This window comes from Neoarius graeffei, chromosome 16 (genome assembly GCF_027579695.1).
Source record: "Neoarius graeffei isolate fNeoGra1 chromosome 16, fNeoGra1.pri, whole genome shotgun sequence".
NCBI lineage: Eukaryota > Metazoa > Chordata > Actinopteri > Siluriformes > Ariidae > Neoarius > Neoarius graeffei.
In genome coordinates, this window is record NC_083584.1 from 61,667,543 (window position 1) to 61,683,165 (window position 15,623).

A 15,623-nucleotide genomic window follows, 5' to 3' on the forward strand; every position below is an offset into this window, starting at 1 on the left:
TGTCCCCGCTCTCCCTTAGTGGATTGCATGATATAGCTATGATTAGACACTATGGCCTTTATATCACTGTTTAGAGTCATAAATAAACAACAACAACAACATACTACAACTAAATAATAATAATAATAATAATAATAGGGGCGGCACGGTGGTGTAGTGGTTAGCGCTGTCGCCTCACAGCAAGAAGGTCCGGGTTCGAGCCCCGGGGCCGGCGAGGGCCTTTCTGTGCGGAGTTTGCATGTTCTCCCCGTGTCCGCGTGGGTTTCCTCCGGGTGCTCCGGTTTCCCCCACAGTCCAAAGACATGCAGGTTAGGTTAACTGGTGACTCTAAATTGACTGTAGGTGTGAATGTGAGTGTGAATGGTTGTCTGTGTCTATGTGTCAGCCCTGTGATGACCTGGCGACTTGTCCAGGGTGTACCCCGCCTTTCGCCCGTAGTCAGCTGGGATAGGCTCCAGCTTACCTGCGACCCTGTAGAACAGGATAAAGCGGCTAGAGAGAATGAGATGAGATGAGATGAGATAATAATAATAATAATAATTTATGTATAAAGCGGCTAGAGAGAATGAGATGAGATGAGATGAGATGAACTTTCACACAATTCGAACTAAGCGCGTGCCGCCCGGCGTTCAAGCCCATTTCCGCCACTCAGTGCTCCGCCCCCGCCCCCGCCTCCTCCCCCGCCCCCTCTAAGTGGGAGAAACTGGCTCGCGCCGAGTCCAAACCCGAGCACAAGCAGCCGGCGCGCGCGGGACAGAGGGAGGAAGCGAGCGCGAGCGGCGGAGCGCATCCGGTCCGGTGTTGAAGGCGGAAGCAGACGTGACTGAGTGAAGAGAGGAGCTCGCGCGCTGTAGACATGGGTCTGTCTGTGAGGAGCTGGGTGACAAACGAGGGAGGAAAACACTGCGTGCTGGTACACACACACACACACACACCTCTGTGCTGAACTGAAATAGAATTAACACCTACAGCACTGAGTCACATTTGATTAAACATCTGCAAACATCTGCACTGCACTGACTTTAACTGGGTGTAAATTCATTCAGCTCCACTGTTACACTTTAATAACACTCCCAGTCAAACACAAATCAGTCTTCTCAATTCAATTTCATATCTAATTAACAGGGCCGGCCCAAGCCTTTAAGGGGCCCTAAGCAGAATTTGATTTGGGGGCCCCCCACACCACCAAAACTACACTGCTAGCTGCCTTATTATTTCTTAGGCTACACAGTTAGTCTAGCCACCCACCATAATCTGCGTTTTTAGTTGGTTTACATTATACTGCAACTTGTGGCTATTGCAATATAAAATATTCAGAGTGATGTGTGGCATATTTGTAAGTAAAACAACAAATCGGGGCAGCACGGTGGTGTAGTGGTTAGTGCTGTCGCCTCACAGCAAGAAGGTCCGGGTTCGAGCCCCGGGGCCGGCGAGGGCCTTTCTGTGCGGAGTTTGCATGTTCTCCCCGTGTCCGCGTGGGTTTCCTCCGGGTGCTCCGGTTTCCCCCACAGTCCAAAGTCATGCAGGTTAGGTTAACTGGTGACTCTAAATTGAGCGTAGGTGTGAATGTGAGTGTGAATGGTTGTCTGTGTCTGTGTGTCAGCCCTGTGATGACCTGGCGACTTGTCCAGGGTGTACCCCGCCTTTCGCCCGTAGTCAGCTGGGATAGGCTCCAGCTTGCCTGCGACCCTGTAGAAGGATAAAGCGGCTAGAGATAATGAGATGAGATGACAACAAATCAGTAGACAAGACACTGTATATGTAAACAAGTTAACCAGTTTATTTTGCACTAATGTGCAAAACAAAACCTAACATACACAGTTCTTACAAACAGTACTTAGTACTTGTACTTGTACCCGTTATTAAATAACAAACAAATAAATAAATCTTAAAATCTGGAATAAACCTTACATCTTAAAAGAAATCTTAAATAAATTCACAAAATGAACAGAGAAATTTGCAGCATAATAACATCAACAATAACACAACAACAACCTATTATGTTACACTTAAAACTATTTATAGGAGAAAATATGAAAACTCGCCTAAAATAACTCACTGTTCGGAAAGACAACACTTGTCCTTTTTCCTGTCATCATCAGTGCTTGATCATTTCCCTTCAAAATCTATGTTTCCTGGCTTTTCGGGAGGCAAAGTCATCAATGACGTCATTATAGGAGATCGCCCGACCAATTTTGCTATTGATACTTATAAGTGCAAGCCCACTGAGTCTTTGGAGTTTGTAAGTAAAGCGACGGCTCTCAGCTTAGAACTAAAGATGATATCCGAGGCTACATTTTGTTGTGTTGGGTAGCATAACGCTAGCTACTATGACAGACATTCTGTTAGCTAATCCAGCCAACCTAGCCAGAACATAGACAACCTTAAAGGAACAGTCCACCGTACTTCCATAATGAAATATGCTCTTATCTGAATTGAGACGAGCTGCTCCGTACCTCTCCGAGCTTTGCGCGACCTCCCAGTCAGTCAGACGCAGTCAGACGCGCTGTCACTCCTGTTAGCAATGTAGCTAGGCTCAGTATGGCCAATGGTATTTTTTGGGGCTGTAGTTAGATGCGACCAAACTCTTCCGCGTTTTTCCTGTTTACATAGGTTTATATGACCAGTGATATGAAACAAGTTCAGTTACACAAATTGAAATGTAGTGATTTTCTATGCTATGGAAAGTCCGCACTATAATGACAGGCGTACTAACACCTTCTGCGCGCTTCGGCAGCGCATTGATACGGAGCTCAGATATCAATGCGCTGTTGAAGCGCGCAGAAGGTGTTAGTACGCCTGTCATTATAGTGCGGCCTTTCCATAGCATAGAAAATCACTACATTTCAATTTGTGTAACTGAACTTGTTTCATATCACTGGTCATATAAACCTATGTAAACAGGAAAAACGCGGAAGAGTTTGGTCGCATCTAACTACAGCCCCAAAAAATACCATTGGCCATACTGAGCCTAGCTACATTGCTAACAGGAGTGACAGCGCGTCAGACTGCGTCTGACTGACTGGGAGGTCGCGCAAAGCTCGGAGAGGTACGGAGCAGCTCGTCTCAATTCAGATAAGAGCATATTTCATTATGGAAGTACGGTGGACTGTTCCTTTAATGACACAAAAATTGTAACATTGGACATTCAAATTTACCTTTTTCCTGCTGCTTTTTTTCTTCCTCTTGTCTGCCCCAGATGGATAATTTCTTTTTTGAGACATGGCTTAGCCATCTAGTCCACCTATCTTCCGAAGTGAATAACTCCTGTCACGTCACGTGCGCCTGGTTGTGCAGGAGCGCAGTGGCAGCAACCAGCAGCAAGGATTAGTTAACCTAATGTACCAACTATGAAAATGATACAAAAAACGTTATTTTGTGGCTTATTTTTGTGTCTTTTGTTTCTGCTATATCATGTCATTGATATTACGTTTTTTTAATTAAAAATATTTTCGCAGGTGGGCATTCCAACTGCTCTTGGGGGCCCCCTGGTGGTGTGTGGGGCCCTAAGCGGGCGCTTAATTCGCTTATGCCTTGGGCCGGCCGTGCTAATTAAAATAACATGGAGTTTACTCAACTTTCTACTGCCATTTACTGTTTTAATAATAATAAAAATAATAATAATAACTGCAAGCTGCAGAGAAACGAATGAGACAGAAGAGTGCGGCAGCAACCCCAGCAACGCAGACATCCCAGTACGTCTGCACCAACTGCAACTCAGTCACAGCAGACGATGCCAGAAACCCAGAGACAGACGACACTCCAAGGGCGCTACCCGCACCGGTATGGTCTCCCGAGACTGAGGCACCAGTGATGATGAATAATAACCACTAGTTTATCTCATGAGCACTGATAAGAGCTGGAAGGTCACTTGGTAGAGTTCATACCTCCAACAAGCCATATATCATCAGCATCACTTGAACAGAAGATGATATTAAAGCTGTCCACCAAACTTGATCCACATCTGTTCACTAGTTTTTGAGTTATGTCGGGAACAAACAAACAAAAGCCCTGGATCCAGACACATATCTGGATCTCATCTCATTATCTCTAGCTGCTTTATCCTGTCCTACAGGGTCGCAGGCAAGCTGGAGCCTATCCCAGCTGACTACGGGTGAAAGGCGGGGTACACCCTGGACAAGTCGCCAGGTCATCACAGGGCTGACACATAGACACAGACAACCATTCACACTCACATTCACACCTACGCTCAATTTAGAGTCACCAGTTAACCTAACCTGCATGTCTTTGGACTGTGGGGGAAACCGGAGCACCCGGAGGAAACCCACGCGGACACGGGGAGAACATGCAAACTCCACACAGAAAGGCTCTCGCCGGCCATGGGGCTCGAACCCGGACCTTCTTGCTGTGAGGCGACAGCGCTAACCACTACACCACCGTGCCGCCCTCAAAATCCGTTCAGTGCTTTTTAAGTTGCGTTGAGAACAAACACTCAAACGGAGGCGAAAATGTAACCTCCTCCAACGCAGTTGGTGGAAGTAAATAAAAGTTGAAGAGATGTCGCCAAATCAAGACTCTGATGAAGATAAAATATATTCTGAAAACTCAACAACAACAAGAGCCCTATTGCACGAAGAAACCTAAGAAAATGTAATGTTTAGAACCAAATGTCCCATTTTGGACCAAAATGTGACAGAAAAAAAGTTTTTTTTTCTTTATTGAAAACTTAGTAAAGTTTGGAACATTATTTTTTTACGCAACTATAATCTCATCTCATCTCATCTCATTATCTCTAGCCGCTTTATCCTTCTACAGGGTCGCAGGCAAGCTGGAGCCTATCCCAGCTGACTACGGGCGAAAGGCGGGGTACACCCTGGACAAGTCGCCAGGTCATCACAGGGCTGACACATAGACACAGACAACCATTCACACTCACATTCACACCTACGCTCAATTTAGAGTCACCAGTTAACCTAACCTGCATGTCTTTGGACTGTGGGGGAAACCGGAGCACCCGGAGGAAACCCACGCGGACACGGGGAGAACATGCAAACTCCACACAGAAAGGCCCTCGCCGGCCCCAGGGCTCGAACCCGGACCTTCTTGCTGTGAGGCGACAGCGCTAACCACTACACCACCGTGCCGCCCCACAACTATAATCAACTTAAACAATTTGTGACAAAGGTAATCACAAACTTTGTAAATATGAATGTTCCATGTAATAAACTCCACAACACAATTACACAAAAAAACTCTACGTTGCATTAAAGGAGAACTGAAGTCATTTTTAAACTTGATTTGTTTCTTAATTAACGTGTTATTCAATTATGTTTTCGGTTTTAGTAACCTTATATCGTGACCCGTATTGGCATATTATATTACACTTATCGGCCTTTTCGGTTTTTAGCCATGTTGAATTTAGTTCGTTTGGTCCACGGCAGTGGGTGGCACGGTGGTGTAGTGGTTAGCGCTGTCGCCTCACAGCAAGAAGGTCTGGGTTCGAGCCCCGGGGCCGGCGAGGGCCTTTCTGTGCGGAGTTTGCATGTTCTCCCCGTGTCCGCGTGGGTTTCCTCCGGGTGCTCCGGTTTCCCCCACAGTCCAAAGACATGCAGGTTAGGTTAACTGGTGACTCTAAATTGAGCGTAGGTGTGAATGTGAGTGTGAATGGTTGTCTGTGTCTATGTGTCAGCCCTGTGATGACCTGGCGACTTGTCCAGGGTGTACCCCGCCTTTCGCCCGTAGTCAGCTGGGATAGGCTCCAGCTTGCCTGCGACCCTGTAGAAGGATAAAGCGGCTAGAGATAATGAGATGAGATGAGATGAGATGGTCCACGGCAGGCGTCGCTTATCCACGCGATCTTCACAAGACTTGTGCGATACTTCGAAACGTGAAGTGTCAGCCAGGTGTCAGCGCCGCCATTTCGAAAACCGTTTTCCAAATGAAATATCGCACAAAAACGAGTTTAAATGACGATTACTGCCTACTTTTTTCAAACTTTCCTGATTGCTGTCAAAAACAAAATTTCTGGCTTAATTTACGTCAGCATTCGAAAGAGGGCGTGCGCGTCTTTTGACAACCCCTGTGTCCGAAATCACTCCCTACTCACTATATAGTGCACTATATAGTGGGGACACCATTTTGTCGTGCTGTCCGAAACCTTAGTGAGGATTATTTACACCCTATATAGTGCACTCAAAGTATCCCACAATGCATCATGAAAAGTAGTGTACAACGATGGTCACTAACCATTGCTATCAAAACAAACAAAACTTCCGGCTTGATTACGTCAGCATTCGAAAGAGAGCACGCGCGTCTTTTGACAACGTTGGTCACTTTGATTTCCGCTGTACGTTTTACTTCCGTCCTACGATGTCTCGCACAGGTCTCAACGAATCTCGTTTACGGCCATCGCTTTGACATATGGACTGATATATTACAGAGCATATTTCAAACACTCACAACTTGCTATAGCAGCGACAAAATAGCGATCAAAAATGCATTCCGATATTTAATAAAATAAGAAATAGAATTCTGATGATAAAAAAATTTGCCTTCAGTTCTCCTTTAAGTATCTAAAATGGACGAGAGAAATAACAGAACATGAACACGCAAATCAACTGACTCAAAAGATGAAATAGCTACTTTAAAAAAAAACTTCTATAATTCCATATGAGACTGTCTGGTTATTAATAAATTTTCCTGTTAGCTATAAAAAAACTAGCTAAGAACTACCTAAATTAGCTTGCTGGCTTTAAGTAGTCTAGTTACGCTTGAACTGAAACGATACAGTTTATCCGCTGGTTGTTTTTGCCGTGTCCTCGTAGTGCCTTGTCAGTTGTATTAATGTCATTTAGCGAGTAGATTCACAACAAGCTCACCGGATAACGTTAGTGATAAGTCAAACATTCTGAAAGCAGTGGTCACTGTTATAGATCTAACCAAGCGCTCTGTCTGTATATTAGCATATCTAAAATTTAAAAGTAGAGAACGGAGAGTTCACGCTGTGAGCGGCTGTGTTGATCTGACGTCAGTCCGTAAGCAAGGAAGAAACTTGACGTGTCGAAAACGATGGTGGTTTTTATCCTCTGCTGGCTGAAAGGCCTGAAGAGGGATTGTGTCGTGGCGATTTCCGTCTATCCGTCTGTCCCAGGAAGGGTAAATCAACCTTTTGAAATCAACTTCTCTCACAATTTTTGGAAGGATTTCACGAAACTTGGCAGGATTCTTTGTTATATGTCGGTAATACACATATTATAATTTTGTTAAATTCGATTACATTTGACCAGAGTTACAGCCCTTGATTAACTTATACTTCGACAGTTTCATGAGAGTATGTTTTCCTTCTGAAATCGACTCCTCTCGCAATTTGTGGAGGAATTTCACAAAACTTGGCAGGATTCTCTGTTATATGATGGTAATACGCATGTTGTAATTTCGTTCAATTCGGTCGCATTTTACCAGAGTTACAGCCCTTGATTCACAACCTTGTACTTGCCTTCTGACATCGACTCCTCTCACAATTTGTGGACGAATTTCTCGAAGCTTGGCAAAAGGCCTTGTTATATGACGGTAATACGCATATTGCGATTTAATTTCGTTTATGAAAATTTTACCAGAGTTTTGACCCTTGATTAAATAACTTCTACTTTGACAATTTCACGAGGGTGTACGTTCTTCTGAAATCAGCTCCGCTTACAATTTGTGGAGGAATTTCACCAAACTTGGCAGGATTCTTTGTTGTATGTCGGTAATACGCATATTGCAATTTCGTTCAGTTCAGTCCATCGCTGGATACTGGTTCGGCTGGACCGGTTTGGACCGGTAAAGTATTCAAGAACCGAGTCCAAAAAACCGAAAGTTGTGAACCGGTTTTTTGGACCTGAAAGTCGGAACAAAGTACAATATAATGATTTCTATTCAGACATCTTAGTAGTACTCTCTAGTCGTGGAAGGTAAAAAAAAATAGCCCTGAATCAAACTAGATAACAGACATCCCAAGTCTCCCGGAAGTTCTGGGAGTCTCCCGCATATTGATCGTGGCTCCCTGATGCCCACAAATTGGATAAAATCTCCCGGAATCTAGAGCAAGCGAGCAAGAGCGTGCATGCGAAACATTAATGTCTGCATCGCACGTATGACGGAGCGCGCGAGAGACTGTTCATGTAGCGCATGCTAGACAAAGAGCATCCTGATTGGTTTACAGCACTGGCGGCTCGTTAATAGGGGCGATTTGGGCGACGCACTCCCAAACAGGGAGGGAGATTTTTTTTTTATCTACTCCTACTACCATGGCAACAGTAATGTCATTGTCCAGTCAGGCTAAGGTCGCGCCTGGTGTAGCCACGCCCTTTTGGTGCGATTTCTGTCAGGTTCAGATTTGCCCCAAAATCTCCCATTGACACTAATGGTACATACGTTTTTTTCGAAAATCATGCTCCCAATGGATTTTCTATTAGGTTTTATGTGCTCGCACAAGCAGCGTGCTTACGTCATACGCCTGTTGTGCGGGAAATGTGTGAACATTCTATGAAGATGGCGGCGAGTGTTGAGTGCAACAATACGATAGCGTCTCTGAAAGAAGTTCCCTTTAGTCGTCGTACCAATGAGGAGAAAATGTCAATCAAACAGCTAGGACCTCCTAGACCGAATTTAAACATCAAGCAAGTGTCTACGAAGGGGGAGAAGACCTACTCAAGAGGTTTTAACAAGAACTGGTACCACCGGAAAACTTGGCTAGCTGGCTGTGATGTAGTCAATGCTCTTTTTTGCTACCCTTGCGTTCTCTTCCACCCTGGAAGTAGCACAGCAGATGGTACAGTGATATCTGATATTTGAATTTACTAGGCAAAAGTTTTTTTGTGTGTGTTTTACCAATGGCAGTTGTTTTACCAGTGGCAGTTTAACATTGCCATGTTTTTGTTTTGCCAGTGGCAGTTTAACATTGCCATGCTTGGAATATTTCAGTAGCCTCAAGTTCTGACTTGGTGTAAATTAAGCATATTTTCAGTTTTTATATATTGTACAGTATATGTGTTCATTGGAGCCAGCAGCACCTTACCCTTTTTCCAACTTGTTAAGCCAAGTTGCACTGACTACAAAACCTTGTGTAACCTTGTGTGTATATAGCTAAATAACTAAAGCCTTTTGTGTTCATTGACATGCTTGTAATACTTTAAATTTCCTTTTAAGGCATGGCTTTCTGGAGGAATTCTTGGGAAAAAAACTGCAGAATTTATTTAGAATTATTATTTGTTGTTAAAATGGTGCAATTCCATATTAAAAAAACCCCCACATAATTAAGCTGCACATGTTTGTTTGATGGTTATGCTTTTCTTCATCTTTTTCAAAACTTAAATAAACACTTGTTTTGGATTTATATCCTGCCACTTTAATTGCATTCTTTAGAATGAAGAAATTAGAATATGTTTATAATTAAGAATTTGTGTCTACTTATTATAGAATACTGGAATAATATGAGAAAATAAATGAGTAATGTAATATTAATTGATTGTGATGCCAAATGTTTTGCTTTGAAGGCTTCACAATGAATCTTCCTTAGTTTTAGCCTGGCAAGCCAGACTAAATGTGAATATTTGCCACTCGTAGGCAAAAATATTTTTGGCCGCTAGGCGAGTGGGTCTAGTTTACTAGGCTACCTTAGTTTGCCACCTTTAACTTGTTCAGTGTTGCCACCTAGTGGAGAGAAGAGATATTGTCTATATTGATATCTGAATTTACCAGGCAAAAACAAGTTCGGCCAATTGACTTGCTACCTAGGTCAATTTACTTCAGTCCTGTGGACATTTATGGTCCGTGTAGACATAACGGGGGAAAATTGCCCCCCCTGAAAAAAATTCAGGAGCCGCCACTGGTTTACAGACATCCAAACCTGCAGAAACTCGAACCCCCCCCCATGCGGCATGACTTTTTTCCCATCAGCTGGGGGGGGTGTCACGACATGTCCCGGAAATGAGTTTCTGCAGGTTGGGATGTCTGAGATAAGCCCTAAATAAATTGATATTCTTCTCTTTCTGTAACTGTCGGTTCAGTTTTAGGTCAACAATGAAAATGTGCTACGAATTAAAATAACATCAAAGTTTACCACGAGGCCGATGTTGGTACGTCCCGAGCTCGAGTGGAATCGGCGTCATGGATCCCCATAATCTCACGTAAATTTTCACTCCAAATGAAGAATCAGTGCTCAAAAAAATGAAACATGGGACAACCAACATTTTCTCTTTCTTTTGCATGTGTATTATTCAATCCATTTTTACGAGTTTGGGACACATTTATGTGGCCTCGAACAAAGAAATTTTAGCGCCTGATGAAAACAACAAAAGATCACCCATGAGATCACCCATGTAACGCCTCCTATACTTGTCCGTGTGAGAGTGCAGAATGAGCTCACCAAGTACCGAGAAATGCCAAAGATCAAGTCATCTGAGGACACTGTCCTCTTCTGGAGGAACAACAGCAATGACCTCCCCCTGCTATCAGGCATTGCCCGACAATACCTGACAGCACAAGCAACAAGTGTTGCTAGCGAACGCATATTCAGCACTGCAGGAGACGTTGTGAAGGCTGAGAGAGCTTGCTTAGACCCTGACAATGTGAACATGTTAATATTCTTGAAGAAAAACATACAGTAGTACTGTTGCAGCTAGTTGCAGCTAGCGGTGGACTGATTGCTGACAGCCACTTGACAGTGTTGTAAAATCATGTTACACGTACTCTCTTCGGTTTGGTTTATGCTTATGTTTAATGAAGTAAAAGTGTTTTGAGTCGCCTCTCTGCTTGGTAGTCACTAATAGATAAGGCATTGAAAATAAGTGCAAAATTCAACCATAAATATTGGTTTAATAAAACATAAGATTACTAAGATATCAACTAGACAGGATCAGGTCCGGACCTGAACCTGAATGTCTGGACCTGAACCTGGACTTGAACCTGATCAAGCCGAACCGGTCTCCAGCTCTAATTCAGTCACATTTTACCAGAGTTATAGCCTTGTTGCCGGCGGGGGATATTGTGCTCTCAGAGCACTCTTGTTACCGTTTGTAGACAGTTGCAAGGTCACCTCGGACACTGCATTTTCCCAACTACAGTGGTGCTCGAATGTTTGTGAACCTGTTAGAATTTTCTATATTTCTGCATAAATATGACCTAAAACGTCATCAGATTTTCACACAAGTCCTAAAAGTAGATAAAGAGAACCCAGTTAAACAAATGAGACAAAAATATTATGCTAGGTCATTTATTTATTGAGGAAAATGATCCAATGTTACATATCTGTGAGTGGCAAAAGTATGTGAACCTTTGCTTTCAGTATCTGGTGTGACCCCCTTGTGCAGCAATAACTGCAACTAAACGTTTGCGGTAACTGTTGATCAGTCCTGCACACCGGCTTGGAGGAATTTTAGCCCGTTCCTCCGTACAGAACAGCTTCAACTCTGGGATGTTGGTGGGTTTCCTCACATGAACTGCTCGCTTCAGGTCCTTCCACAACATTTCCATTGGATTAAGGTCAGGACTTTGACTTGGCCATTCCAAAACATTCACTTTATTCTTCTTTAACCATTCTTTGGTAGAACGACTTGTGTGTTTAGGGTTGTTGTCTTGCTGCATGACCCACCTTCTCTTGAGATTCAGTTCATGGACAGATGTCCTGATATTTTCCTTTAGAATTCGCTGGTATAATTCAGAATTCATTGTTCCATCAATGATGGCAAGCCGTCCTGGCCCAGATGCAGCAAAACAGGCCCAAACTAAGAAACTACCACCACCATGTTTCACAGATGGGATAAGGTTCTTATGCTGGAATGCAGTGTTTCCCTTTCTCCAAACACAACGCTTCTCATTTAAACCAAAAAGTTCTATTTTGGTCTCATCCGTCCACAAAACATTTTTCCAATAGCCTTCTGGCTTGTCCACATGATCTTGAGCAAACTGCAGACAACCAGCAATGTTCTTTTTGGAGAGTGGTGGCTTTCTCCTTGCAACTCTGCCATGCACACCATTGTTGTTCAGTGTTCTCCTGATGGTGGACTCATGAACATTAACATTAGCCAATGTGAGAGGGGCCTTCAGTTGCTTAGAAGTTACCCTGGGGTCATTTGTGACCTCGCTGACTATTACACGCCTTGCTCTTGGAGTGATCTTTGTTGGTCGACCGCTCCCGGGGAGGGTAACAATGGTCTTGAATTTCCTCCATTTGTACACAATCTGTCTGACTGTGGATTGGTGGAGTCCAAACTCTTCAGAGATGGTTTTGTAACCTTTTCCAGCCTGATGAGCATCAACAACGCTTTTTCTGAGCTCCTCAGAAATCTCCTTTGTTCGTGCCATGATACACTTTCACAGACATGTGTTGTGAAGACCAGACTTTGATAGATCCCTGTTCTTTAAATAAAACAGGGTGCCCACTCACACCTGATTGTCGTCCCATTGATTGAAAACACCTGACTCTAATTTCACCTTCAAATTAACTGTTAATCCTAGAGGTTCACATACTTCTGCCACTCACAGATATGTAATATTGGATCATTTTCCTCAATAAATAAATGACCAAGTATAATATTTTTGTCTCATTTGTTTAACTGGGTTCTCTTTATCTACTTTTAGGACTTGTGTGAAAATCTGATGATGTTTTAGGCCATATTTATGCAGAAATATAGAAAATTCTAAAGGGTTCACAAACTTTCAAGCACCACTGTAAATTATTGGCATTCAGGTGTGAAGAGTGTCTGATTGTTGTCTTTGAAGCTTGCGGAAAACATTTTGCTGATTTGATGGCTGTCTAGCTAGCACATGCAAACTTGGTGTCAGAAAACGTGTCCAATTTCTTTGTGTTTCTTTCCAGGAAATGACGATTGAACCAATTTGACAGCTAACTGAGAAAAATGTGCCAGAAGACAGAAAGCTGGCAGATTTTCTAGACTGACCTCAACGTGTGTCTCTTGTTAATGTTAACCACAAGACCAAAAACTTGACGCTCCATCCTCACAACAGACGAACCTTTGTTCACAGAATTCAAAACGCCACTTTTCATTCTGAAAAGTAATCAGACGCCACCTCCATCCAATAAAGGGAAAAAATGTCGGGCTGAAATTTTGCAACAAGCTGTTTCTTACACGAGATATTTTGATGAATTGTTGCTTAATTGTAGTTGGTACACAATTTCTGTTAATGTGAACGCTAACTGATCCGATAATGTCAGTGTTTGAATGCTGTAGGTGTTAATTCAATATTATTATTCCATACAGCGGTGTTACTGCTAGACACTTTATATGCTAATTCAACCCTCACCATGTCAGTGTCCTAGTGTAGAGTTAAACACCTATAGCACTGAGTCAAAGTCGAATTCGTTCCTTCGTTATTACATTAATAAGACAAACAAAACGAGAACGCGTAAACTCCTTCAAAGTCAGAAAGCATACTGATGATTACAAAGCGCTGAGACGGGAGACTCCTTCCATACTGTTCGTCTCATTCCAAAAAACGTCACCATATCATCATCGTCATTTTTTCACATTTTTAATTATTAGCTTTAGATCATGTGGCGTGTCCACAAGTTCCATTGCACGAGCCGTTGCCATGGTAACGGTAACATTCTAGAACATTCAGGGGATTAATAAAAATCATTTTGAGCTACAGCCGTAGCTGCTCCGCCAGTCAAGGGTGGCTTTCCCAAAAGCATCGTAGCACAAAAATCATCATTAAATGGTAGCACGAATTAAATGGTAGTGAGAATGGAAACAAGACAGAATCATCAGGAATAGTAACAGTTCCCTCAGATGTGCTGGAAAATCATAGAGAAAACCCTCGCTCAGACGCCAAATACGCTGGAATTCATTCCACTTAGCATCAACCGCTAACTTTCTGCCGTACTGATAAACATCAGCGTTAAATCACAACTCGGAAAGTGAAAGTTATGTCTGAATGCTACAGGAATGAACTGTTTACAGTGAACACAGAACTGTGTCCGATTATAGCACTGTAGTATCGGTGTGTGTGTGTGTGATAATGCTGTGTGTCTGTGTGTGTTCAGGTGGTATGGGTAGGTGTGAGTGTGTGGCTCTTCTGGAGGACGTTCTGGCTCTACTGCAGTGGAGAGGAGTATTACTACTTACACAACATGCTGGGGGTGAGAAAGCACACACACACACACACATCTCATCTCATTATCTCTAGCCGCTTTATCCTGTTCTACAGGGTCGCAGGCAAGCTGGAGCCTATCCCAGCTGACTACGGGCGAAAGGCGGGGTACACCCTGGACAAGTCGCCAGGTCATCACAGGGCTGACACATAGACACAGACAACCATTCACACTCACATTCACACCTACGCTCAATTTAGAGTCACCAGTTAACCTAACCTGCATGTCTTTGGACTGTGGGGGAAACCGGAGCACCCGGAGGAAACCCACGCGGACACGGGGAGAACATGCAAACTCCGCACAGAAAGGCCCTCGCCGGCCACGGGGCTCGAACCCGGACCTTCTTGCTGTGAGGCGACAGCGCTAACCACTACACCACCGTGCCGCCCACACACACACTATATATATATATATATATATATATATATATATATATAAATAAAACCATTCAAAAGTTTGGGGTCACTTTGAAATGTCCTTATTTTTGAAAGAAAAGCACTGTTCTTTTCAATGAAGATGACTTTAAACTAATCAGAAATCCACTCTATACATTGCTAATGTGGTAAATGACTATTCTAGCTGCAAATGTGTGGTTTTTGGTGCAATATCTCCATAGGTGTATAGAGGCCCATTTCCAGCAACTCTCACTCCAGTGTTCTAATGGTACAATGTGTTTGCTCATTGCCTCAGAAGGCTAATGGATGATTAGAAAACCCTTGTACAATCATGTTAGCACAGCTGAAAACAGTTGAGCTCTTTAGAGAAGCTATAAAACTGACCTTCCTTTGAGCAGATTGAGTTTCTGGAGCATCACATTTGTGGGGTCGATTAAATGCTCAAAATGGCCAGAAAAATGTCTTGACTATATTTTCTATTCATTTTACAACTTATGGTGGTAAATAAAAGTGTGACTTTTCATGGAAAACACTAAATTGTCTGGGTGACCCCAAACTTTTGAACGGTAGTGTGTGTGTGTGTGTGTGTGTGTATATATATATATATATATATACACACAAAAAAAAATTTGTGTCGACTTTGACTTGTGTCAAGGAATGTATGTGTGTATTTCCTTGAGAGCGTGTGGTAGCATGTCTGCTTCTACAAAGAGAGCACAAATATCACACATCATGTAGTAGAGCTGCTCAGGCACACACACACACACACACACACACACACACACACACACACACAGTCTGTTCTCTCTGTGGTTAAAGAAATACAATATACATTTTGTGTGTGTCTATGAAATTTGACTCCACGTACACACTTGAAGAGGAACTTTATTCATCACACATACACTTGTGAAATTTAACCCCTGCATTTAACCCATCTGAAGCAGTGAACACTCACATGTGAGCAATGCGCACACACACACACACACACACACACACACACACACACACACACACACACACACACACACACCAGAGCAGTGGGCGGCCATGCTAACAGTGCCTAGGGAGCAGTTGGGGATGTTGGTGTCTCGCTCAAGGGCACTTCAGCCCAA

At 43.2% G+C, this 15,623-nt stretch overlaps 1 protein-coding gene across 3 annotated transcripts in view; it reads left to right on the forward strand.

Moving 5' to 3' along the window:
• The first annotated feature begins 703 nt into the window (after window positions 1-703).
• Window positions 704-15,623, forward strand: part of LOC132900939 (NADPH oxidase 4) — a 73,730-nt gene continuing 58,810 nt past the window's right edge. For all 3 annotated transcript variants that reach the window (XM_060943331.1, XM_060943332.1, XM_060943333.1), the window contains exons 1-2: window positions 704-913; window positions 14,009-14,104. In XM_060943331.1, the coding sequence (XP_060799314.1) occupies window positions 857-913; window positions 14,009-14,104 (153 nt within the window). In that variant the 5' untranslated portion in view covers window positions 704-856. The remainder of the gene's footprint in view (window positions 914-14,008; window positions 14,105-15,623) is intronic.